The 27,096-nt window shown below is 45.9% G+C and overlaps 1 protein-coding gene across 1 annotated transcript in view; it reads right to left on the minus strand.

The window, feature by feature from the left end:
- The window catches only part of LOC146207671 (protein eva-1-like), a 100,374-nt gene extending 73,818 nt beyond the window's left edge, over positions 1 to 26,556 (minus strand). Inside the window, exon 1 of the mRNA XM_084577164.1 lies at positions 26,085 to 26,556. Within this exon, the coding sequence (XP_084433290.1) occupies positions 26,085 to 26,556 (472 nt within the window). The remainder of the gene's footprint in view (positions 1 to 26,084) is intronic.
- Between the last annotated feature and the right edge of the window lie 540 nt (positions 26,557 to 27,096).

Consider the following 27,096-nt stretch of genomic DNA (forward strand, 5'->3'; position numbering starts at 1 on the left):
AGTATTTGGCCGCGGCTGATCAGTAGTGAGAACGGAATGCTTTCTAGGCGTCAGGATGACGATAGCATCGACGCATTGCAGCCCAGCCTGACTGCTGTTAGAGATTGTTTCACTATTTTTCTGCTCAATGCCGTACGATTTCCACCGCCAATGGCTCCCGAACGCCAGCGTGGGACGCTTGCAGAACGGTACCGCCAGATCGAACGACCCTGTTTACGCACAACAAACGCGCTGCATTCCGGTAAATCGGTTTTTCATGCGGAAGTAACCCACGCGACTTCTCTGAGCCTCTCGTATCCTTCCCTCGTACTCTACAACGGCGGGAACACTGGGTGGGAGTGGGGAGGACGGCTTAGAAAGCGTCTCGTCCAATTTCGCTGAAGCAGAGCCGTTGGCCAGACGCGGAATCCCCCGGTCGCTGTGGTCCTAACGCCGCCATGAATCTCCGATGAGAGCCGTCGGCACGCCGACGCTCTATTGGCCCGCATGAGGCCCTCAATGCTTACAAAAAGATTGAGAACCGGTGACCACACTGTAAGACCAACCTCGACAGTGCGCTGCCCTTTCCTGACGCCTTGAAGGCGTTTTCAGTGCAATGACTCACTACACAGCATGCCAAACAACACTTGATCTGGAAGAGGCTGACAACGTTTCCTCGAAAGGTTCGCTGCGTATGGATGCGAGCAAATATGAATAAAAGACCAGGTCTTGGCGAAAATAACTGATTGGCGGTAACCGAGCCAGTGATAGAGGGTGAAGAAAATCAAATTTTAAAATAAAAATATATAATTAACATGGACATTGTAAAAAATCCGCTGTGCCTCGTCTAAGCAAGTTTTTCCCATTTTGTACTACAGGTGGTGTCACCAACAACGTCAGTTTCGACTGAATATGTTTCACCCGCGGCAAAGCCGTCACTTAGTATGTCTCGCTGGCCACTAACAGTGTTTTCTCTCCTTTCATGCTCGTTACCTTCATGCGTCACTAACTGCAAAACAGAGTTCCAATTTTCAGTTATCATATATTGTGATTTGCAATCGACTTCGTGCAGACAACAAGAAAGTTCACGAAACTTTCAAATGCGCATTTGACGAAGCGTGAACGTCGTGTGTAATAAGCGCAGCCAGCCTTCCCTGATAACAGCATATTTTAACCACCTAAGCAAAACCACACCCTACATGGGTTTAAAAAGTAATACGTATGTTGACTACACAAAACTGCGATTCGCCGAAAAACGCTAGCCATATTTGCGTCGACGCTGCAACCACTGTAATCTTCCTTCTTACAAATGCGCAGCTATATCAGCTATAAAATTGTTTCTGAAGCGCAACAGCGTGAGGAAATTCGAGGCTTTTTTCAGCACTGGCGTGGCTTCCATTGATGACACGTTGGCGGCCGTGACTACGCGCCCGATTGTAACAACGTGAGTTAATTGCCGTTCTCTGCTTAGTGCAAGAGAAAGGACACAGTCCTTTCAAGTGGTTGTTTATTTTTTGAAGGTAAAGAGACAGAAAGTGCATGACATGCACAAAAGAGAAGGCGGTTCAAATTTGGCGCCGTTGTCCCTGCAACATGTCATCCGAGGAAGTCAAATTTGTGCCGAAATAAAATCTGCGGTTGTCCTCGCGCCGTGGGGCTTTCGAAAATTGTTTTTTTTTTTTATTAAATCCAAAAAGCGATATGACATCGTCTAGTCGATCGCTTCCAGCTATACCGGTCGGCACTAACTACCAAATCGTGATAATTAAAAAGGTAATGAGATACATTTTACTTATTAACCTTTCGTTAGAACAGTTTCTGCAATGTGGTACATTTACAGCGGAAGGAAGTTTGTTTTGGAAATATTTTTTTTTTCGTTTGGAACTACCGTTTTTTAGGAATGCTAGGGTGCATGCTGAATCAAACGCATGTATTTAATCTAACAAGCGTAGTATGCACTGGCATAGTTAAAAAAAAAAACATCGAATTTGATGAAATTATGTGCAGTTGTGGTTTCTGCAGCTTGTCTTCAGCGTCGATTATGCCCCAATGTCATAACAGATGCTCCAAATTTAGTTCCAGCACAAAGCACAAAGCACTATCTCAGAAACGCCGTTTCCTTGTTTCCTAATATCTGCCATCTCCTTCAGCAAGGATAGTTATTTGAAAGACCTGCACGCACAATTGGATTTGCAGCCGCAAATAGGCCTACAAATGAAGTACATAGGAAGAACGAGATGAAAGGGAGACATTCAAGAACTTTCCTTCTGGAATCATTCTGCCTGAGGCGTGCTAATTTGCTTCTCTAATGTTCACGAAATCACGGTTCCTACTGATGTGGTCTTTAATGGTAATGATGTAGTCTTTCGACAGAAGCTCCACTTTTCTTGACTGACTGCTATATGTGAGCATCGACAATTTTGAATCAAATGAGACGTGAAGGGCAAAATCACACAGGATCCGGTTGCCCAATTGGAAAGCGGGTGCTTACCCAAAAGCGCGATTGCTTAAGATAGGCTCCAAGCGCTCTGAGTGTCTTCTCGTATTCAAAGAGGACAATGTTTGCACAGCATTGACCCCCTGTCACACATGCATAAAGAACACCGGTTCGCAATTGAGGAACAAAACCAGTATTCTAACCAGGGAGGGTGCAGGAAACCAGAACAGGAGTATAAAGAGCGCTAAATGAAGGGTGAATGAAGTCGAGGATAAGAAGTGCGTGAAATCCATTGAAAAGAAACACACTTCGGACGTATATATGTAGAAGGAAATGTAACGAAGACAGAAAGGAGTGACTTTATAGAAATTCAAAAGGCCGTACCCTGTTACGTAATAGAAGATAAGGGCGCACGGATGCATGCAAGAAAATTATAGTCAGGAAGATGATTCATGTAGAGCGCGTGGTGCTTCTAGAGAGACAAATGAACACTTTCCACAAGAATAATCCAGACTCATTCACGATGCCGGACCCGGTAAAGTTAGAATCTCTGAGGCACTAGGTTTCAGAGCAAAGAACGATCATCCGTCCGAGATAGAGGTCGTTAAAAGATGATTGCTAAAGTGGTGGTTCTAAAGTACGGAAAAGTCCTGGGGCCATAATATTTATGAATAGGTGTAGTCTGAAAACAGTTAGGAGCTGTGCTTGAGATTTCGGAAGATATTACATTCCGTTTTCAGACTGCGATATATCATTAAAGCCTGAAGATCATTCGGCTTGCTTCTCTTCCTCCGCCATTGCTGCTCGGTGCATACGATGAACCTGTGCAGCTGCCGTTACTCGGTCCTCAGAGACGCAAATCCGTGGTCCCCTCTCCCCTTTGGGATTTTTTTCCTACGGCATACACGCGGGACATTCATTATGGCCCCACTTTAACCCGGCACGGGGCGTTGTCTAGTCACGTCTGCATGCAACCAAGCTCCGCCACTAAATTCCGAGGAGCCCGCCATCACGCTCGGCCATGTCATGTAATCAGTGCGCCGACCAGCTGTGAACTACCACCTGCCAAACACCAGCTCATCTCCCAAATAGACTGTGTCAAGTGATCTAATGAAGTTGCACACCCTTCCTACATTCAGCTCTCGGCTATATGTGGTGTCAACACATATCGCAACCTGTCGATCACTCAGCAAACTTTATGGCACGCAGCGCCACCCGACACCACATTTTATCCCGATCACGCGTTTGATGTGTTCGCATTAAAAATATGTTCATTCCATAGTAGTGACAGATTCTAAGGAAGGGGTTAATGAATGAATAAAAAGACCTGAACCTGGAGGCACCGGCCAAAGGCTCGGGTCCGTTTTAAAGATGTTCACATCATCACTCGGGCAAAACAAAGCCATATTGTTTTAAACAAGTCACTGCTATAGCGAAGGCTTTGTAAAAACCATCTCTTGGAGTTCGTGCGCAGATTGTCATTAAAGTTTACAAAAAAAAAATTAGTGCACTTAGAAGTGAATCTTGCGTACCGTAACGGCCACGGTGCTACAATCACTTCGGCGGCTGACAGCTAAGCACTAGTTCGGGGGATTGAATTCCAGCCGAGAGCGGCGAAATTAAAGAAAGAGACCCTTGTGTTGCGAAGTGTCAGTGCACGTTAAAGAGCTCCTTACTGGTACGCATATTATTCCGGAGCTCTCCACTAGAGCCCCCATTAGCTCAGGTGCCACTCAGGTGTCACTTCAGGAAGTACAACCCTGCGTACCGCTACTGTCAATAATATCTTGAGAGCGCAGCACAAAATGTGAGAAGAAGGCATAGGCGAAGATCAACCCACTTTTCAATACTTCTTGGTCGATCTCGAAGAGCTGAGTATAACGTCTTTAATTCCTTGTTTAAAATAAAAACAAAATATTTCATATCTAGTGGAGGAACAATGGAACAAAAGCTCTCGAAACCAATACTGTAGGTGGGCCTTCTATCGCAGTTTGCATAAACAGAAATACTAAGCAGCAGAATTCATAAACGAGAAATTAAAATACGAAAACAGGCAATGACAATTATTTGAGATTGTAATCTTTGCTTTAAGTTAAAGTCATCATCATCGTATTAGCTGAACTGCGCCCACTGCAGGATAAAAAAAAGACACTCCCATACCTGTCCAATTAAACCTGCCAGGTAAAGTAAACTATACATTCTCTAACATAGAGAAAAGCAAACTTTTGATGTATAGTAAAACAATCAGGCAGCAAAGACGCAATAACTTAAGCTGTCTATACTTTAGTAAAATATTTGCAAACTCCGAGCACACCATTCGACTATAAAAGAGGCGAGGGGGGGGGGGGGAGGTAAGAAAAAATATTAATAGTTCTTATGTACACAGAATTCCAGGAATAGGTTCAGTAGCTTTTCTGGTAAATTAACAGTACCAAACCTCCACCTTTTCTTTGTGGAACTGCTGCATTCCGTCGCCCTCTTACAGAAACACATAAATATTCGCCATTGTTATTGATATCTCTCGCTATCGCACTTCTACATGTAAATGAATCGACCAGGCTCTTCTTGCTCGTCAATGTGTAAACGAGGTATTACCTCTCTCTCCGAACACCGCACAAACAAGACGAATTGCAATAAAGCAAACGGATAGGGTGAATAGCCGCAGCAAGGAAGGCTTTGGAAAGACGCGGTGCGAATTGGAGGGGGAGCTTTCGCTTCGGCAAGACTGTGTGTTCAAGAAGAGGGCGAAAGTCAACTGTCGGCTGTCCCAGCTGTCGTTCGATCTGCAGCAGAACAATGGTGTCTTTCCATCGTCACAGACCGGGCAATGGATCGCAGAAAGATACTTAGTGTTTCCCCTTTGTTGACTTTTGCAGCCCCTCCTGAGTCGCGTGTGCACTGTGTGCGCTCTTGTTCTTGCTCTTGTTTGGTGGAAGTAGTTAAGAAATGGGAAAAGCGAGTTCGAAGTGACGCCTTTTCGGAAGATAAAAAAAGGCCCCTCGGAGAGATCGAGTGCCGTTTTGAAGGAATGGGCAGCTTCCTTGGCGCGGAACTCTCGTTACGTTCACAAGCATATAAGTCGAGTCTTCACAAAACTCATACATGAGTTCTCAAGTCCCAGAACTAAAGAAGCTCCTAAATAGTAAAAATCAGATAAGGAAACCTTGATCACTTGGCTCATCCCAGACCAGTTTCAAAGAACAAGACTGACATAACGTACTAACTCTATTCACAAGTCGGTTGGTTGGTTAGTTGGTTGATTTGTGGGGTTTAACGTCCCAAAGCGACTCCGGCTATGACAGACGCCCTAATGGAGGACTCCGGAAATTTCGACCCCCTGGGGTTCTTTAACGTGCACTGACATCGCACAGCACGCGGGCGCCTCGCTTTTCGCCTCCACCGAAAAGTGGCCGCCGAGGCCGGGATTCGATCCCGCGTTCTTTGGTGCAGCAGGCAAGCGCCGTAACCACTGCGCCACCCCGACATGTGGGTGTAGACCATAAAAGCTTATGAGCCAATTTTAAAGCAGCGAGTTTCTAAACGATTCATGAATAACCCCGCTGTAAACAAAACGGAATTTCTTGCAGCGGATATCGGAATCTGATAAACTCTGTTCCCGCATTTACCACCGTGCATGAGCAGAAAAAACATGGGGTCAGGCGATACGCAAGGGAGCACCTAATTTCCCCCCCTTGTGCTCGCGTCTGGGGTCTTGCTATATTCAGAAAAGTGTACCAGAAAAGCACAACGGCCTCGTCAGATGGCTGGAAGCTTGGCTTATTAAGACAACTTCAGGCTTTGCATCTTCCGTTATTCGTATGATAGTATTAAAATTCAGATGAGCAGAAAATTGGATGCTCTCAAATCAACGGACTGATGACGTTACAAAGCCACGTGACATTGGGTTGTGGGTTACCGGACGGTGGATCCATAAAGTTTTCATACATGTATACCAGACGTCACGAGACTATGTGACATACCCGAGTTGACATGTGCTCTGGCTGGCGGCAGTGGCAAATAACATGGCTGAGTGCTGATCGATCACTGGGGCATGAACGGAATGAAACCATAAAGTTCTTGCTATTCAATCGCCTTCCTTCACTGTCCGCCCGTGTCAAATCGTTCGGCATTGGTAAACAGCATTTCCTATTTGCCCCTTGCAACAGTCCGTCATCGCTGGTAAGATTTTTTTTGCTTGCACTGTAAAGTACTTTCTAATGCAACGCGACCAAGTGAAACATATAGTACTTCGCAGTTGCATCTCGGGACCGTATGGGTGTTAAAGGCCTGCTGCTTGCAGTGGCATCGCAATTGTATTAGGAGCTGAACATCGTGGTCATCAGAAGTACGCCTGAACACGACGTTCCACTGCATGGAGAGACCACGGATCGAAGGAGACGGATAGATGGACAGAAACACAGAATGAAAAGAAAAACAAAAGAATAAAAAGATAAATACGTATATAAATCAATCAGATCCGGTTTGGTAAGCTGTTTTCACGAAAATGTCCATAACAGCTTCAGCTTTGGGAAGTAGAACATTTGTGCTCATATTGTACGTGCCTTCCAACAACGCCGTGTAGCAATCACGTCAGCAAGGCGAAGATGCTGTTTTCTTTCCCTGACGCGGCTTCCATTACGTTGGGTACTTTAGCCCGAGAGGTAGCGCTCTCGAACATCGCGGAAACAGAGAATGCTCCTCCTCCTCTTCCGCCTCGTCTTCCTCCTTACATCTGGCTTCCATAAACCGTGTAATGGAAAGAGGCGAGCAGAGAGAGATGCATTAGCATCTTCCCCAAGCGCCGAAGCCAATTTGTCAAGCGAGGAAGGACCGTTAGCAAGGTAGGTTGGCACTTGGGACTGCTCCAAGGAATGCTGCAGTGCAGTCCCTACGCCGTGGGAAAGGGAGACTGGGCGTTCGAGACCGGCTTCTGAGGGAAGGACTATATGCCTGAAGCTTATTGCTGGTACCCCTGGTATCTGTGTTTTTCCTTCATAAGGGCAGTGAGAAGAAAGTGCAGTTTTACATGTATGCCACGTTACCAGAATTCACGCTGAGGGTGATGGCAGCGTGCGTTCAATATGTTGCCGACATGGATGTTGGTCATGAAGGAAAAATGCTTTTATGGACAAAACAAAGCGAGTTATCACTGTTTCAAGTCCAGTGCGGACGGCTTAGATGTATATTTTGTGTTCCAGCAGCGCGTAGTGATATCGATTAGAAAGCATTATGTAGAAAAGTCAATTCATTGTTTTTGGCTAAATGAAATGTTCTATTGAAATTTTGAGGTAATGCAGTTGTGGAGACTTTCAGGCCATCTTAGGATTTTCTGAATATCAAAAATATCGACTCATGATTTGTCATTGAAAATGTTAATCAATGATGGACTTGAGATTTTGTTTTTTCATTGATACTTCCTTAAGAATACATGGCATCTCTCAATGAAACACCACTGAAACACTGCTGAACTGCAGTTGTGTTTTCGAAATGTCGTTGAATTGCCAATTTGCTGAAATGGCTTTATTGCTTCCGTTTAAGTGACATCCAAAATATTCGCTCTATTTACAACTTTCTAGGGACATAAAATCAAAGCGCGATTTTGTCTATTCTTTGTGACAAATATCTTGACCCAAGCCGTATTTATTTTGAATACCGTTTCCCCGTGCAGAAAAAAAAAAAAAAGATAGTGTCACTGTTGTATATTCTGATATTCCCTGTGTTTCAAATAGAAAGAAAAGCAGAACTTCTAATATTTTCATTGCAAGAAAAACACCTCCAGTATAACGGGTGGTTTAGCATGACTAGAATGCATAGTCACTGGACATGTTCTTCAATGTAAATTCTGTTTGCGTCAAGTATTTTTGTAAAATGACATTAGGTTCCATGAGCACTTTTATGATTAAAAAATTCGATTATTAGTAGTAAAGGGCAGGTGTTGAATACCATTGGAATCTGACTAAAAAAGCTAGTCCTAGCACTATGGCAGTTAAAATAGCTTATTTTTTATTTCACAAACTTGCCATAAGGCATACTGTAGAAAGTTATATAAATCGTTTTCTGCCAGAAACTGGAGAAGGCTTTTGCTTTTGTTGCTGTCCGTTTGCCACTTGGAGAGATCCTCCTCCCTCGCTGCCAACAGTCCTACTTCCTCGACAATCTGTGTCCTTAACGCCTTTGACGTCCTTGTCCCTGCACAAGTCCATAGCAGGTGGCGAACATATCCACCTCTGCAGCCGGTGTAGAACACTTCGGGCAGGTGGTCGGTGCTATGTCTTGAGAGTCCCACCGGCACGTTACCGATGGGGTAAGGGTCGCCCAGCCCTTACCTTTCTAAGGGATGCCTCCTCCAGTCTACGTAAGTTATGAGGGAGGGGGTAAGTGCACGGCGGGATGGGGGCACGTGTACTTTTCCGCAGAGAGGATGCTAGGATGGGGACAACGGAGCAGGCATCGAAAGGTAGCTTGATGGGGTTGCATTAGTGTTTGGAATTTGGTGTGTGAGGCTGTCAACCGTAATCTCCTCAGCGTTCTTAGCGTTCTCAACATTATCTTGTATCCAGTGTATCTGGAAGCGTGTTTGTTTCCTTATTAAGTGCATGGATCTCCTGGCTCACATGTAGTGTCTTTGTTACTCTTTTTAGTTGTTTAAGGAGTCTGTGGGTTTCTGTTATGGACTCTGTTTTATTTATGACCTTCATAATATTGCCGATTGTATAAAGTTCTATCGCAAACGGGTCCAGATGTTCTCTTTCGTATTCATCATATGCACGTTTAGCTCTTCGTAAGTCGGGCTGGTAGCTGCTGTTCTGCCGCCATTTTTTTTTTTATTATCGACGTGTCTGTGTATGCAATACAGGTTCCTGGGAGTACATCATTTAAGCCACAGTTCAAAAAAGTTTTCGTGAAGCGTAGCGAATGAGGCCGGATGTGCGTGATGTTATTGTTGACATAATTATTGTACATTAAACTTGAGAAATATGAAGTGACGCCCTGTTTATCTGGATACTCCCGTGGTTATAATGTCCGATTCTTGCGTTGCCGGATATTTAGCTTCGGTTAAATTACATGCCTAGTTTGACTTGCGTATGCACTTCCTTACGACTGGTTCAGGCGCCGGTTTGCCAACGTCCTGGATCTTTGAAGCCGTACATACGCTCCCGACCTACAGTTATTGCCGGAGATTACGGCTGCGATCCTGCCGCACAGTCACTGGCAGTCATCTTTGCTGGAGCTTTGGATTAAAGGGATCTCTTTGTCTTCAGCGGTACAGGAGATCACATACCGGTTGACATTACTACGAGCAGGCGAGCGCCGATGTATGAAAAGTAGGATGACGACCTGAATTGAGCAGTCATTTTATATCTAACAGACGTTGCGAGCCTGTAGTTATGGAACCACGATGCGGACAACACGGCGTGGTTGGTCTTCAAGACATGCTTTGCCGGTCTCGTCGGCCTGTCTGCGGTGCGCAAGCCGCGCGCGGAGCTCTCAGTGTCTGGACTGCCGGACGCAGCTGGCTGATGAGACCTTCACCAGTTGCATCGAACATGTGCATGGGGAGCCTCTGAAAGCGCGTGAATGCTCTATGATAGAACGTTCCAAGACTGACCCCATTCTAAAGGGCATTGACGACGCTTTCCAGGTGGTTCTGGACACAAATCCAGCAAAGGTCTTCAACGTCATCGCTCAATGCCAAATTTATATGATGAACTCCGCAGAAGAAGTCTTTGCACAGATTCTTCACTCTCGCCACCACGGCCTCTTGCGTCACTGACACCTGGCATTGAGCAGACTGCTGACCCAGACCAAACACGTTTCTTAGGAAAAATTGGCCCGTCAACTTTCTCTGGTGCTACAGCTTAACTATACGACCATATCGTCAAGTGGCGATGTTACGGTCCGTGCAAAAATCAGATCGCCGGGACCTATGGCAATATTGCCATTTTCAGGACTAAAAGTGGTGTCATGAATGACAAATATAGCTTAGCGAGCACGCATGGTGAATGAATTCGCAAATAGTTTCCTTAAGAAGCTATACCATATCACCTTACACTCGCCGCGTGCCTGATACAATGCGCTAGCAGATATACATGACAGCACGAGCTATATATCGTATATGCATATATATCGTATGTACCTAAAACTAACGGCAGCTTGACAACTTTACATCACAAAACATGCACTAAACCACAAGCACGGACACACACGTTAGCGCGCACAGCATCATGCGGCAGGAGGCGGAAATAAATAAATAAAATAAAAAACTGACCGCTACCGGCTCATGGAAAAGAATGCATGGGAACGACGTAGTACCGGAAGATAGCGCATGGAGCTGTTTACGCCACAATTAGTACACGAAGAAAATCAGCAGCCACTACTGAATGAGTATTTCAGTGCGAAGTTTTTACTGATTTTTTTTAGTCATTTGCTGAGTGAGCTCAATAACTTAATATCTCTTAGAAAAGTCTTGTGTCAAGAAAGGTTAAGAAAATTTCAACGGAAACTCAAGAAAAAATTTGCAAGGTATATATTGATGACATAGTGAAGCTATCGCTAATAAGATAAGCATTCTATGTTCAGCGGACTTCGATAATGCGGCGTCCAAGTGTGCACAGTTTGGTCAGTGAAATAAAGAGCTCATCTCAGCGTCTATAGAGCACCAGGAACATTTAAAACTCGGCTAGATCCTGAAAGGGTAAAAATATTAAGTTAGGACCGTTAAATAACCACTTCAAACAAAATTCCTTCGTCGAATCGTGATGCTGCTCGCTATTGTTTACAGCAGTACATCTGCTTGTCAAACACGGGAACATGGGTCTGTCTTACATTGCAGCATATTAACTAATTTATTTATTTATTTACTTGTTCATTAGGCCATGAGTTCGTCCGGATAATGTATGGTAGGGAAAAGGATATTACGGGGTGTAGTAACAGGAAGTTTGAGATCACAATAACTATTCTCTTGTTTTATTGTTCACAAAGCTGTATTTTCTTAATTTCGTCGATCCCTTTATTTCAGTTATAGTTTCCAAAGGCTCAGTTCTGCTAGCTACAGACGCTAACTTATGGCTTGGGATTCTACCAAAATCACAGTGCAGAATTTGTGACACGCAACCTTAGCAGAGCGAAAAACGCAGGATATCTCACAAAACGCGCATCTTCCTGCAGAGCCTCTTGCGTCGTTTTATGAAGAAGGAAACGCAAACCCAAGCGAGCTCCGCCAACACAGCCCCGCATCGTGACCGAAAGAGCAGTGACTCAATCCAGACAGCTGCAATGAAGTAGTACGGTGAATATGATTTCTGTCTTTAGTTGCATTAAGATCGGGTAAATACTCGCTTTCCTAGCCCCAAACCGCGATCCCCTGTCTGCCTCTTCGTACGGAGGCTCATCAATCAAAGCTTGTATCATGAATGTGTAGGCAGATGAAGCAGCTTAAACATCATTCGTCCACAACGACTATGAGCGATATTTCAACCACGCTTGATAGGACCGCACTTCGCGCAAACCAATGCGCATACTTGACCGATATATGCCTTGGTTCAATTCATAGCAGGACAGGAAGAGTTTTGCTTTCGCCTTTCTTTCCTCCGCAACCGCACAGCGCTTGCAGAGAAAACATTATTACGTCTCGGGAATCGGGTACTTATGCAGCACTGTGTATAAGAAAAAACAAAAAAAAAACTGTCATATAGTTTCGGCGGGAAATAATATTGAAAAGTTGGAGCAAAATGCTACTGGCGAAAGCCTCTTGGGCAGCAATTCTACTTAAAATTTCTTAACCCCAGATGACAAGCGAAATTCTCTTAACTGCAGGAACCTCACACCTTAGCACGCAACCATGTTGGAAGAGCAACTAGTTTCGTCAACCAAGTGTGAGCCAAGAAAGATGCTAGCACGATAAAAAATAAAAAAAAAAAATAAACCAAAAGTCGAGGGAGGTGAACGATTCTTGTTACTGAGGGAAAGTAAATACTCCTAAGGAGAAAAAAAGGTCACATTCATGAAACGGTATTCGATCGGCCAACAAAAGGTGGCTATAATATCCAGCCTTCCGTACGAAAGCCGTCCGGGCAGAAAACTACGCAAGACGCTGGCCGCAGATGGCGGGTTGGGCAATGCTAAAGCCCGCTGTCCAGCCACCGCTTTGTCATTGCTAGCCCAGATTGTGCTGCCTTCTCAGTCTGCCTACTTACTATGCATTCCCTGCCTTAGCCCTTACGTGACCGCTCCAACCCTTAGGCGCCAAACCGAGTTTCGATTCAGTGCAGAAGGCCGGTTAGCGAAGTCTTCGCGGCAGCTCCGGGTGCCTTTTCACGTTTGAAGACGGTGCTTGCCGTTTCCATGGTGACACAGCCTCCACCGCCAGCTCTTCTACCGCGATGAATGGAGCAAAATCGCGATGCGTTCAGGAGATAATTAAGGACGCCTCTCTGCGGTATGGACGGATATTTTACCCGTAAATTTACCCAATCCAATTTTACCCGTTCAAGTGATTTCCTACAATGTTCCTCGTATTCAAGTCTGTTAAATGCGTACATCAAGCTTCAAAAAAGAAAAAGAGCCGAATTGAAAAAAAAAAAAAAAAAAAGAAGCATTTCGAGGACATTTAAGCTCAGCCTTTAAGTGCACGACGTAAAGGGGTTAATGAGTCACCAACGGCTCCTCTTGACCACTCATATACGGACATTGTTTCTTCTTTCCCAATCACATAACGCTTAACACGCAAATCATCCCAGCACAGTTACTACACACCTTGTCAACCGTCATCGTAATCGTATACAAGCATATAGTCGTTCGCGTGCGCTCAAACCTCAGTTACATTGCACTTCGCTCTCTGCTCCATTAATTAAAGCTTGTGTAATCACACAAACCCTCGTGAGCATACAGACGTAAGCGACCACATTACTTGAAAGACCACAATACACACTCAAAAGCCCTGCTTTTACCAATTCATACGGCTGTGCCTTTTTTTTTCGTTCACCCGAGCTTGGCAGATGCAAATCACATTGTGGTTAGTTTTGACCACGTGAAGTAGTGCCTCCTTCACACCAAAAAGGGTGAAGTCAAATGTGAAACGTCAAGGTGCCTGTACTGCACTGCTTGAATCACCAGAGCCGGGAAACGTTGAATGCAACCTCATTATCCGTCGGGCCAATAAGGAATCAGACGCAACTAAGATCTTTGCTTGGCTGTGGCGTCCGTATGAGCGTTTTTGCAATAAATCGCTCCTGGCATAAGGGACGCGACAACAGCGTCAAAGCTCGTAGATAAAGAAGAGATGCGGCAGACGCGTAGGTAAGGAAGTGCTGGAAGCAAGGAAGCGCGCGAGCACGAGCGTTTAATCGCGGCTGGCGTAAGTGCATGGAGTAAATAAATTTTATGAACAGAGCATGGCTTGCAATCTTTATTCTAGAAGCTCTCACCTCCGTACAAGTTAAGAGGAAAAGCCGGACCATAATTTCTGTCACCGATATCTCTGGCGTTGCACAAGCAAGATGCTGTGCATAAACCATATGCTGTGTGGTTGTGCATCGAGCGACGCCTACGCCAAGAACAAGGAAAATTGGGACAAAGTGTTAAAAAGTGCTTCAATACATGATCAGCTTCGGGCTGTCCAGGAGGCCCGCCCGGCGGCGGAGAGCTTTGGGCTCTCTGTGCCGACGTAGGAGCTGCCCTCTACACCTGGCGCCTAGCCAAGTGTCCTTCAGGACCCCTACTGAGGGAAATAAAGTTTTACCAAACCAAACCAAACAAGCAAGATCGACAATCTTTGATCGATAATGATTAGGTGGCACAAAATTTGTCTGTATTCTGGCTTTCCTTACCATGCTTGAGGAAGGTTTCAGATGCCTTTTATTACTGTTTAATTATCCTCTAGCTGTCTGAATTCTTTGTCGTTCGTTGTAGATAAATATGGTTGCAAGTTAATTTGAAATACGTGGCGTTTATTTTATTTAAGCTTGTTGGTTCCTTGCAAGTCACATTCAGCACGCTTGTCTGGAAAAGGTTACCAACCAACAAGCCTGATATGAATACTACCCGTGGAAGATGATTTGGCTCATATGGACGAATGCATGTTGTAAGCTTAGCTGGGCTTCCCCAGTGGAGCTTCCTCAATGTCTCAGACGAAATTGAGCTTCATCTGAGAAATTGTCTCGCTGTAAGTAAAGAGAAGTAAATGCTGAAAAAGCGGGTTTGTATTGTATCTACAGAAAGGCCTTATTTATTGCACCTCTATATATAACGATTCTCGAGTACACGGTAGCGGATAAGAAAAGTGCTTGAGAAACAACATCCAACGCCCATCGCACTCATAATCGAGAGGTCACTGCCCCCCACCGTGTCGCGTTGCGCGGGCACACACTCTCGCAAATCGGGCGCGCTCGTGTCCGCAACCACGCAACACCCGCGCAGGATGCCGGCAACTTGTGTCGCAACGGCGGCCCACACATGTCGCGAACGCCTCCGGCGTCACGAGATCGGAAGACTGCGCGGAAGCCTCTTTCGCGACCAGAGCTGAGCTTAGCAGAACCCCAACAATGTGGCTGAATTCTCGTGATGCCTTCAACCTTACATGAATATAACGCGCCCTTAAGTTTCATCGGCTTCAAGGTGTGGAAGGAGGTTAGGGGCCAGGGCAGTATTATCTCTCCGGCCTCGCGGCGGTTATTTTTGCTTTTGTTCAATCAATACACATGTCGTTTTTTTTTTTTTTTAATATACTTTCGGCTGCGAAAAGACGTGCTGCAGTGCCCGAACAGCTCTATGTCATTTTTAATTGCAATACTCTTATGATGGTCTTTTCTGGGGTGTGTGCGGAATTGTTAATAGAGCCGTAGATTAAAACTGATGCATTCATAAGCTTTATTAATAAGAAATATATCACGCAGGTGGGATGCGGAGACTAATACACGAAGAAAGAAAGGGCAACGAGCTGAAAACCAGACTGGCGGTGGCATGACCACCACGAAGATAAAAATAATATTGCAGCAAAAGGTCGCTGCACGCTTCCGAGTTGAGAATACAGCGGTAGCCTTAGAGTCATTTCCCCCCGAGCTTTCCTAATCCGTTTAGACATATACGCGTGCCACCACACAGGGTCCGATTGCGTTTTCTAAGACGGAATCTTAAGTAGGCTGTCGTGGCTACTGCGAAACCGGACTGAACAAGCTGACATTAATTGTTTTGACTCAAGGTTTCACCTCTCGAAACCTGATCTCTTCTTTTCGACGACCACGCACCAATCTGAAACAACCAGGAAACAGAGAACATGCACAAAATCGTTGGCAATTTCGGGGTCTGTTAATTCTGTCCTACTCTGAGCGTTCACGAGAAAAATAATCATACGAGGGTATAATAATGACTGCATGTCTTGTATGCTGTTTCCTGGAAGTACAAGCGCCCTAGCTTTTCTGAAAAATGTTCCATTCCCCTTGTATGCGATTTATAGATGTCAGTTTGTTACGTCACCTTGATTTGTGGCTGTCACCTTCGATTTAAAACTGTATATCACCCTGGAACATAAAGGGTCACTCGGGAATATGGTACTACGGTAGCCGCATTGACCCCACGCATGTTCGGGACAAGGCGGAAGAGCAGGGGCGACGGATAGCTGCGAACCAATGTCGGCTTAGGCGGCCGAGCACGTATCGGTGTTAGACGTTGCGGGGGCCAAGGCACGGGTGAAAATGATCAGTTTATCTTTGAGGATGCTGCGCAAATCCGATGAATCTGGCGGAAAATTCTGGCTTCCAGGGACTAGGATGGCCTGCTGTATGACTCCTCCATTATTGTGACACGCATAGAACGCAGATCACCATCAACGAGAACGCCGCCATCCCAGGGGGCTTGTAGGCGGTAGAAATGAAGTTCGTCCAGGCGTGGACAGGCGGAGGTAACGGGGAACACAGTGGAGATGTTCTGAGCCAGCCATGTGATTAAAGTTACCGGTGCTTACGTCCTTAGGAATACGGCAAAGGTGCTCTGATTTCGGAGCAGCGCCACTATGTGCGCCAGGATGTCTTCGTTTTAAAAAGCATGGGAATTGCAAGGTTGTTGCAGACGGGCAGTGCGTTTCTACATGGTCAGCTCAGGATGACCAGAAGTCGTGCCAAAAATTTTCCGTACCTGCTTTGTGAAGGTTGGTGAACCCGTATTCGCGATGTTAGTGAGGTAGAAGACGAAGTTCAGCCGTTTCGCGGGAGTCCTCATATCACAAAAGAGAAGTCCGAATTGGCAGCCCCTGGCAATTCGATCATGTCATGTACACTCGTGACGTCATACCTCCCGATGAGTGCACGGTCATGTCACCTGCTAGCTGTGAAACAAAAATCACTGGCTCTGGCTGGTGCACGGTAGCTGGCAGGTGACATGACCGTGCACCAGCCAGAGCAAGTGATTTTTGTTTCACAGCGCCAACACCGATGCGAACAACGTCGGTTCCGAATTTTCTGGTGGACGGGACATTTAACGTACGCTATCACGTTAAGATAACAGTGCACTGGTTGGAGCCGTTCAAAGAGGGGTGCGTCAAAGACACAGAAAGAAAACGCTCTTTAATGTCACAAACTACACAAGCGTTGAGACGGGCTTAAAAATGCGTGTACCTTGCGCAAACACTTTCAATGTTCCACTCGAAGTGAGCAGGAGCGAAGAGTGAGTGGTGAAGCGAAACGTAGCGGAAATGTAGGGGGCGTGTGTAAACATTAAGACAGCGGCAGCGCGTTAAATATCGAGAAGCAAGATGTAGCGTAAACTGACCCCAAACAAAAGAAAGGAAGAAAAATAAAATGAGCCATTAATTTGAACTTCTTCACGACCTGAGTATGGAGCAAGCCCAACACATTAAGGACCATTCCGCGAGCATTCGGGTACGTCATTAGTACCTGCAGCGAACTGCCGAGGTTTCAGTTAATTGCGATTTCGAGAGGGAAAGAGAATTAGTTGGTCGAAAATTGCAACAATATGGTCGAAAACTGAGCACAGCACTAAAGAAAAGAAAAAAAGAAACAAGAAAACTGGAAAATGCAAATGCCAGAAACAAAGCGACGGAATGCATGCATAAAGAGACGAGTGAAGGCGGAGGATGAAAGCAGCGCATCAATTCGCGAATCAGGATAGGAAGATCAAAGGCAATGAGCGCCCCAAATTAATGACAGCGTACTCTCGCATTTTGAGAAAAAGTGCCATGCGGTGCGTTTTCTATTGACGCCGTCTTTGTATCATTTTCGTTTCTCTTTTGTTTTGCTTTCACTGTGTAGAATCTTCTAATTGATGAGGTCGAGAAACGAGAGACGACGTAGCGCTTTTCTGAACGCGCGCAATGATCCCGTTCAATTAGTGAGACTACGCCAGAACATTAATGGATCCCACGCATCGTAACAAATTTTGTAGGAACTAATTTTATTCCCCACTCTTTCCTCGCGAGAAACCACACGATTGAAGAAGAATGACAACCCACGTACGCTAATCACAAAAGCTGCTGACAGTCACCGCTGTGTGGGTTGTCTCGGGCGGGAGAGATTACTAACCATTTTTTTCAAAGTTAGCGGTGCGCTTGCGGGTGCCACGTGGTGGTGTCGTTATTCCCGTATTGCATGCCAAGGGTGAAACTTTGATGACGTTACCACTTCGGTAAAATGTCACCACTATTCGAGAGACCTTGCGCCGTGTCCCGCCTGAGATCCTATCTGCACCCGCACCAAAAACATTTCAAGGGTTAGACAAAACGCAGCGTACTAGGGCTGCGAGGCTATTCTTATCTTCATATAACTAGTGGTATATTTAAATTAGACGCAGTTAGAAGTTAATGTCCATGATTCCTGACCCCTCTTATCCTCGATGGCTTTCCGTACAGCGCATGAACCTGTGCGGTGGATTAGTATCGAAAAGGATGGTATTGCATATCTGATAAAATTATTGAAAATGACATGCGAGGTTATAGGTTAAACAAGATCCTGCACGAAATGTACCGCCAGGGTACATTCGTAACTGGAAACGCACCATTATGTATACAGTACGTTCGTTAATGCATAGCCTGCCTTGAAAATTCCACCCTGAGCTCCTGGAGGGCGCTTTCCGAGTCGCAGCTCATTCGAGTCCCTGGTTTAAGTCTACTGACTATGGTATTTGGACTTAATAATATTAAGTGCAGAAACCTGACGCGAACGATGATTATAAAGCACCAACATTCTTGACCACCAGGTCGGAAGAGCGGGATCTAAATTAATCAGGAGTACCGACGTCAGCGTGCTTGTCCGCATAGCTAGTCGCGAGCAGTTACGTCTAACGCTTACCGAGTGCAAATTTAGTGAAGGAACTTACTTTAGTTTAGGAGATTACTCGCATAATCTACGGAGCGTCAGCCCTGTCACTTCCCTCGCTAACTGCCCCTGCGCCGGGACAGCGAAGCAATTCCGCACGGGACATAACGCTGCTCCAGCTCCAGTTGTGAGCACAAAGGGACGCAGAAAGAAGAGGGGGTGTGAAAAGCGGGCCCCCATTAAGGGCGACGACGTCAAGTTTTGTCCGCCGCGCACCAACGTATACGGTGACGACATCCGCGCTTCGTCACCATTACTGAAGCTCACTGCAACGAAAGTCCCAAGCCCGAGAAACTGTAGAGCGATATAACGCCGCACGCTGCGGACGTCCAGTTCACCAAGTTAGGCCGGATTAAAGCACCCCTTCCACACTCCCCCCCCCCCCCCCCCCTTTTATTTCAGGCCGCGCGTGTGAAACACTTTCGCCGATGGGCTTAACAGTTAGTAAGGAACGAACAAAGCAGATACTTTCTCGGTTCCTAACAAAAAGGCTCGGTTTAGTTTATAGGATTTAACGTCCCAAAGCAACTCAGACTGTGAGAGACGCCGTAGTGGAGGACTCCGGAAATTTCGACTACCCTGGGTCCTTTAGCGCGCACTGACATCAAACAGCACACGGGCGCCTATAGCTTTTCGCCTCCATCGAAAAGCGGCCGCCAAAGTTCCTAGCAAAAATTAAAAAAAAAGCTCGAAAGTTCGTGGGAATTAAGTGCAGTATATCAATATAATTTCGTTACCATGGAGTTCGGCCGATTGCAATTCCCACGGAACAGCTTTCACATTGAAGTGATCGGAATACCTAGAGAATGCAGAGAGATAATAATTGTGGGAGGGCAATACGAAGGGGAATAAGTCTGGTAAATCTTATATTGCGAAAAAGGCAAAAAATTTTATGCAAGCAAACGGTAGTAAAGTTAAAAATACACAGTGTCGCTTATAGAAGTAAATTATGAAGGACTCAAGTTCATCTAAGCCATAGCCAGTTGCGAAAGCATATTACAACTTCAAGAAATGCAACTGTGCCTGGGACTTGTGAGCACAGGGAAGTGGTTCTGATCCCGCGGCTGCAGCGGCCGTGTTTTGACGTAGGCGAAGTGCAAACACGACCTTCTGTTGTGCGATACCAGCTGAGGCTGTACGAAACTTCGGATGGTTCGAGTTGATCCGGAGTCATCCACTACTACGGCGTCCCACGAAGCCCCCACTGTCGCTTCAGCCCGTTAAACCGCACAATTCTCAACAAGTTGAGGTGTAATTGTAACGGACCAATTATTTGAGCTCTCTGTGCATGCCGCGATAAATTGCGCACAGATCTGTCTCGTTCTGAAATGTCACCATTTGAGCGTACACTGTCAGCACCTCATTGTTTTCCTGAAGTAAGCGCTTTCACGACTGAGATCAGGGAATTAAACGGCTACTGCGGTCAACTTTCGGGAATCCTAATGTACATGTACATTAGCGGGCGAATATGTCAACACGGTTTACACCGCACGAGAATTCTCGATTAAATTGGGAGAGTTTTGGCGCGCGTTGGGTGCTGTTTTGCAACGCTTCGCTTTTACTTTAATGTAAAGCTTTGCATGAAAGTGGAATACCATGTTTTGGGTTCCACAGGTACATTGATCGCTGAAGCATATCATAATTAAGAGGCAGCGACTGCGACGTCACATGCTCATTGGGAATCGAACCCGTTACCTCTTACTCAGGAAGTAAGCTCACTGAGCCATCGCTGTAGATACCCACTGGTGAAACGAAACTTGAAGCAACCGTAAACTGCACTAAATGGCGGCGCAGAAACGCGAATACAGCTTTTTGACATATCAGTTCAGTTCAGTCGTTCAGTCGTGTCCGACTCTTCGGGATCCTATGGACCATGTCACGCCACGCTTTCCGGTCTCTCACTATCTTCCTTACATCACATAACTTCATCTGCAGTGCCTCGAGGATGCCATCTAACCATCGCGTTCGCTGCCTACCCCTTCTCCGGCGACCCTCAACCTTTCCCAACATCAAATCTTTCTCCCTCGACTCCTCTCTTCTCATCAGATGACCAAAGTATCTGAGCTTTAACTTTAGAATTTGACCCTCCAATGAGCAGTCAGGGTTTATGGTCGACAATATCGACTGATTTGATCATCTGGCAGTCCAAGGAATTCTCAAGAGTCTTCGCCAGCACCACAATTCAAACGCGTCAATTCTTCGGCGGTCAGCCTTTTTCATAGTCCAACTCTCGCATCCATACATCACAACTGGAAAGACCATAGCACGAGTTATACGGATCTTGGTTGGCAGGTTAATGTCTCTGCTCTTTACTAGGCGGTCAAGGCTAACCATTGCTCTCTTTCCCAGAAGCAGGCGTCTCCTAATTCCATGGCTGCAGTCTCCTTCCAAGGTAATCTTGGAGCCCAAGAACAGAAAATCTGTCACAGCTTCCACTTCTTGTCCATTGATGCTCCAGGATTTGATAGGGCAAGACGCCATGATCTTTGTCTTTTTAATGTTTAGTTTAAGCCTAAACTTCTCACTCTGTTCTTGTACGCGCATCAGAAGTCTCTTGAGTTCCACTTCACTTTCTGCCATTAAAGTGGTATCATCCGCATATCTAGGGTTGTTGATACGTTTTCCAGCAACCTTCACTCCAGCTGAAGACTCGTCCAGACCGGCCTTCCTCATGATGCACTCTGCATAGGCAGGGCGACAGTATGCAGCCTTGCCTCACTCCTTTCTCGATTGGAAACCAATCAGTAAGACCATGCCCAGTTCTGACTGTGGCCTCTTGTCCTTCATACAGGTTCCTGAGGAGACAGATGAGGTGAATTGGAACTCCCATCTCTTGGAGAGCTTGCCACAATCTGCTGTGATCTACGCAGTCAAACGCTTTCGCATAATCAATAAAGCAGAAGTAGATGGGTTTCTGGAACTCTCTTGCTTTTTCCATGATCCAGCGAAGGTTAGCAATTTGGTCTCTAGTTCCTCTGCCCTTGCGAAACCCAGCTTGCATGTCCGGAAGCTCCCGATCTCATTTTGACATATAATGAGCAATTAATGCCCATGAAAGCAGAAGCTTGGCGGCACACGCTGAGCGTTTCCAATGAGAAAAAGAAAAGAAAAAAGAACTGCATGCGTGCTAGGCTTTAAAAATCGGGCACGGAAAAAGCCACAAACTTACAGTTCTTGCATGACTTTCTTTGGTAGCACTTAGCCATGAAGAGTTGAAACGAAAAAGTGTCGATAATGAAAGAAAACGGGCACGGGATAGGAGTTTTCTTTAAAAACAAATAGCCTGGATTTAGAGCCCCTTAAACCGATTAAGATGTGCGATTAAGATGGGGCCGGGTTTTGTCAATCCGCACTTCACCAGCTTTTACCCGTCGCCCCCCTTTCTCCTTGAGATAACAAATCAAATTTTGATTGATACATTGAAAGATGTGTTTGGTACGGTTTGGTATGGTTTTGCTCGGCGGATTCGATTTCATGGACTGGCAATTAGTTTGGCAAAGAGTTAAAGAAAAGGAAAGGCGCGGTAATTGACTCTCTCCGTGGTGGACGCGTATATTTACGATCGACAGTATGCAACTGAAGATGCATATGACGTCAGTTCGAATCTCCATCGCGAATTAGCTTCCATCTTTGTTGGTTTGTGGGGTTTAACGTCCCAAAGCGACTCAGGCCATGAGAGACGCCGTAGTGGAGTGTTCTCGAAATTTCGACCACCTGGAGTTCTTCAACGTGCACAGACATAGCACAGTACACGAGCACCTTGCTTATCGCCTCCATCCAAAAGCGGCCGCCGCGGCCGGGATTCGATACCGCGTCCTAGGGCACAGTAGCCGAGCGCAATAACCACTGCGCCACTGCGGAAGGGCTTCCGACTTCACTATCATGCAGTTAGATGCTAAATGGGAAGAGAAATGGTATGACAGCATTACACTTTTGTAGCCATTTTCAGCGGACTCATCCTGCGGATGCCACTGATGAGCAAAGCCTGACTGTTCCATTGAAACGTGTCTCCAACATAAGCGGCGAATAGTTCCCGGGCTAAAGCCACTTCGTTTCAAACTCTGTGGGCACTGACGGTCGATGGGATTAGGCACGTCTGAAAAGGAATTAAGGTTGCCAGCAGCCCGATTATTAGGCGCCGGACCGGAGACAGTCGTTAGCCCTCTCGAATTTAACCTGTCGTATGCTTGCCTCGACAATCGTGTATATCCGAAATTTCCATCCTCCTCATTTCACTCGATTAAAGCGAAGTTCACATCCGGACTAAACTCATGTGCGCCACTCGAGGTCTTTGTCGGGAAATGGATAACCCCATCGTCATTCTGGCGCAACCAGCTGAGGCAACTAGAACGGGAGAGAGAACGATTCCGCGTCTGAGTTACGGAAGTTAGGTTACAATATTTCCTTGATTCGAAAATAAAAAAAATAGGCATAAACCCGATGGAATGGCGAACAGCACTGCTGAAGAGTCCTGTTGTAGGGCGCTGTCGGCGTCAAGGCCTCTCTAATTTGCCTTGCGCAACGCCACTCCCAATGGAGCAGGCGCCGAACAGAAAAGAGGCGGCAGATTGCATTATGATCAATGGGGTTATAACCAAAAGTGAAAGAAAAGCGTCGTGATGGTCTGCCCAAGTAGAAACGGTGATGCGCGAAGCACGACTTCTTTGTATCGCTGACCTGCGATTTCGTTGAAGAAGTATAATCCGATGTCGCCCTGGAAGGCTTGACGGCCTTCGTTGTGAAGGTCGTTTTGAGGGCCGTGAAATTAGGGCTTCAGGTTCAAACACCGGACCTTAATTTATAATTACAGCCCTCGATCCTACCTTGAAGCTCGAAGCATCTGCCTCCTCTCTCTCCATCCCTTTCTAAAGCAATTGATACTTTTACGTCACATTGACGTCACACAAGTCTCGGTACCACTTCATGCGGTCAACTTCCGTGACAGGTGCTAAGAGTTCTCATGATGCCATATAAGGCTTTCGCCGTACTATAGTGTTAAGTGCAAAAGACGGCCTCGAACCATGAATAAAGGCCCAAAGGGCTGCGCCCGCAGCCCGTTTCAGTCTGAACTCAGGGCGCTTGCCCTTTCGCTCGGCGTTTCTAAAAATGGAGAAAGCCACTCATCTACGCGGGCTGTCAGGTGCAGGGCGCCAAGTAATCGCCTGGGAGGGGGAGCTAACGGAAAATACGCGAGACAAAATAGACTTGGTGGGTACTGCAAGGAGGGCGAGGAGAGTTTGGAGGGATGGGCTGTGATACCGCTGAAGCTGGCGGCAAAGCCGAGCAAATCCTTGTGCGCTAAGAGCAGCTTTAAGCGCTAGGGAACGCTCTCTGTACGTGGGACAACTGTTTAAAACAACTGGGACTTAATGAATGTGACGGACACTAAAACTGACAAGCGAAATTCGCTCGACAATTTTCACTTGGCGGCATGCCTAAAGGATACGTAAATGAAACTAAATCGTTGTTGCATATTTATCCCCTTGCCATTCAGTTGAGTCTGATGAACTCGTTCACCTCGTTCTATGTTTACTTCTCCCAAGTCTACAAGGAAATTTTTACGAAGCGTTTCCAGTGATGCAGCGGCTACAAAGTACGAACGGGAGCCACACTACGTATAAGCAAGTAGTAGGGATAGACTTTTGAATGGAAGCTTCGCAATAATAATAATAATAATAATAATAATAATAATAATAATAATAATAATAATAATAATAATAATAATAATAATAATAATAATAATAATAATAATAATAATAATAATAATAATAATAATAATAATAATAATAATAATAATAATAATAATAATAATAATAATAACAATAATAATAAAAGGTTTACAGGAAAGGAAAGGTGCAATATATATATCATACACTTTCCGTAGACACCTGACTCGCGCCATAAGGGAAGGAAGAAAGGTGGGAGTGAAAGCGGTGCCGTTGTGCAGGAATAAAGAGTAATTTAGAACACCTGGAGATCTTTAACGGGCACTGACATCGCACAGCACACGGACGTCTCTCCGTTTCGCCTCCATCGAAAGGCAGCCGCTGGCAGTCGGGTTAGAACTCAAGCTTTCCCTACTAGGCAGTCTCTACGTAGGGAAAGTGCTTTATCAGCCACAATGTCTATGTGGCGTTTGGATACTAAATACTATGGCCAGCTTTGAACCCGGCGGATATGTTAGGCTGCAACCAAGGTGCAAAAACACGTGTGCGTTGGGCAACGCCAGTGCACGCTGGGGACCTCTGGTGGATGAAATTAATCCAGAACCGGCCCCTCTCTTTTCACTTTTACTCCCACCTTCTTCCCTTCCCTTATGTTATTTTGGCAAGTGTTTACTATAGAATGCAGTAATGTGTGTGCACGAATACTAATTTCTCGAAACAGACTGAGGGCCTTCTTTGACGCCGGATAAAATACAAATACAGCATTCAACAAATAAAAAAATAAATGAACAGTTTATCAATATTTGCTGCGTACTTATTCGTTCGAAAGGTATATCTGACGAGACAGCGAAAAGAATGCGGCAAGATTTTATCTCTTAGAACTAAAGCTGCAGCCGTCGAAACACGCAACGGTGAGCACCACTACCAGGAAACCAGCATGAATTAGAATTGCAACTTAGCTTTTATCATCGCTTAATCTGACTCGCGAAGTTATCTTTTGTTACTGACATAAAAACTAGCACCACACTTTAGTTAAAGGGATTTAATATAAGTATCAGCACGATGACAAAGCTTGAGGCACACAATAATGAATCTCATTGTTTTAGCGATATGAACATCGCCCCAGGATAGAAGCACGTCGCGGCACTGACAGCGCCTACCAAAGGCGGAGCATGTCCTACGAAGACAGATGGCCCATATTTCTGAAACAGCCAGCGTTGAAAACCACGGCATGCTCGATTCGTACTTTGTCTGTTATTCGAAAACTATTCGAACACCAGATTTCCTACAATTCGTTTGAAACTATTCTTGAATGAGCAGTTTTGATTCGTACCCCGGGGAGATGAAGGATACAGGTGCCGACGCGCACGCACCTGTCAGGACCAGAAGTTTCGTTTTTGGTCGTAAATGTGGCGCACAAAGAGCACGGGGTGGCAAATCTGACGTCAGCACCAGCTGTTTCCCGCGCTTTTGCTTCGAAAAAAAAAAACAGAAAAGAGAAAATACCACCACCACAATCGACATACAGAAGCAGAAATTACGGAAGACCACTGCTGGAGAGCAAGACCACAACAACTGCGCGCGTCAGGCAATAAAAGAAGGAGCGCAAAGGCGAGAAGTGCGTCGCTGTAACGGACAGCACCGGAAAGAAGACTAAAATATAGCAAACTAGCTCACGGAGGTGTGAAGAAGCTGCGACGCCATCCGCGAGAAACAAGAAAGCTGTGAAGCACAAAATCCCCGAAACAGCCGCAGCGGCAGGTGACGTTGGTGACGAAGCCAATCCCAGGGGTCGACGCTGACGAACTTGAGCAACAGTCTTCCAGGATGCCATTGCACGCGCATTCAATATCTGCACGCGCTCGCAGCATCTTCTATCCTCCGGCCGCTCCGAGGGATCCGTGCATCGCGACAAACCACACTTCTCTCTTTTTCGAAGAGAGAGCAAGCGTGAGAGTATCACAGCCAGCCGCACTCTCACTGCTGAACCGACACGCGCACGGGCCACGCCGTCTCTGGTCCTGCGCCTCCGCTTGAGCGCGATACTTCTCTCACCCACTTCCCTCGCGCAGCGCTCCCTCAACGGCGCATGCGCGAAGAGGACCGAAGCAGACTCCTTCGTGCTTTCCTGTGCGCCTGGTCGTTGCATTTACTTGCTTCGCTGGACGCCGCACGCAACCGGGCATTTTTATTTTCCTTTTGTTGTTCTGTGAGCTTCATTCACTCTCCAGGGTCGAGGCATGGCACGCACCCGGGTTTTCTGACAGGACAGAGCGGCGGCGACGATTAAAGCGGCTCTCTGCCCGGAGGTAGGCAAGAGAGATCAGCTGGGCGGCGAAAAGCGCACATGCACGCTAAATAAATAAATAAATAAATAAATAAATAAATAAATAAATAAATAAATAAACGACGAAGAGCGAGATTTTGTCCTGCGAGTAACGAATGATTCGGGAAAATTCCCTTTTTTTCCACAATAAAGCTTTTCTCTCACTCAGTCAGGATCCATTGGTAATAGGAGAAAGAATCGCGAGGCAGGAATTAGACTGAGCCAAAAGGAAGTCGTAAAATAACTAAATTGAGATTTATCAGCAATGAAAAAATAGCCCTTTTTTAACAGACGCTTATAAGAACCACTGTTTCTTTTCTGCCGTATAATGAGCGTCCTCGTTCTCATTCGAGCGTGGAAAAT

The sequence above is a fragment of the Amblyomma maculatum genome, chromosome 1 (assembly GCF_055883805.1).
Source record: "Amblyomma maculatum isolate TAMU_Amacu chromosome 1, ASM5588380v1, whole genome shotgun sequence".
In the NCBI taxonomy this organism is placed as follows: domain Eukaryota; kingdom Metazoa; phylum Arthropoda; class Arachnida; order Ixodida; family Ixodidae; genus Amblyomma; species Amblyomma maculatum.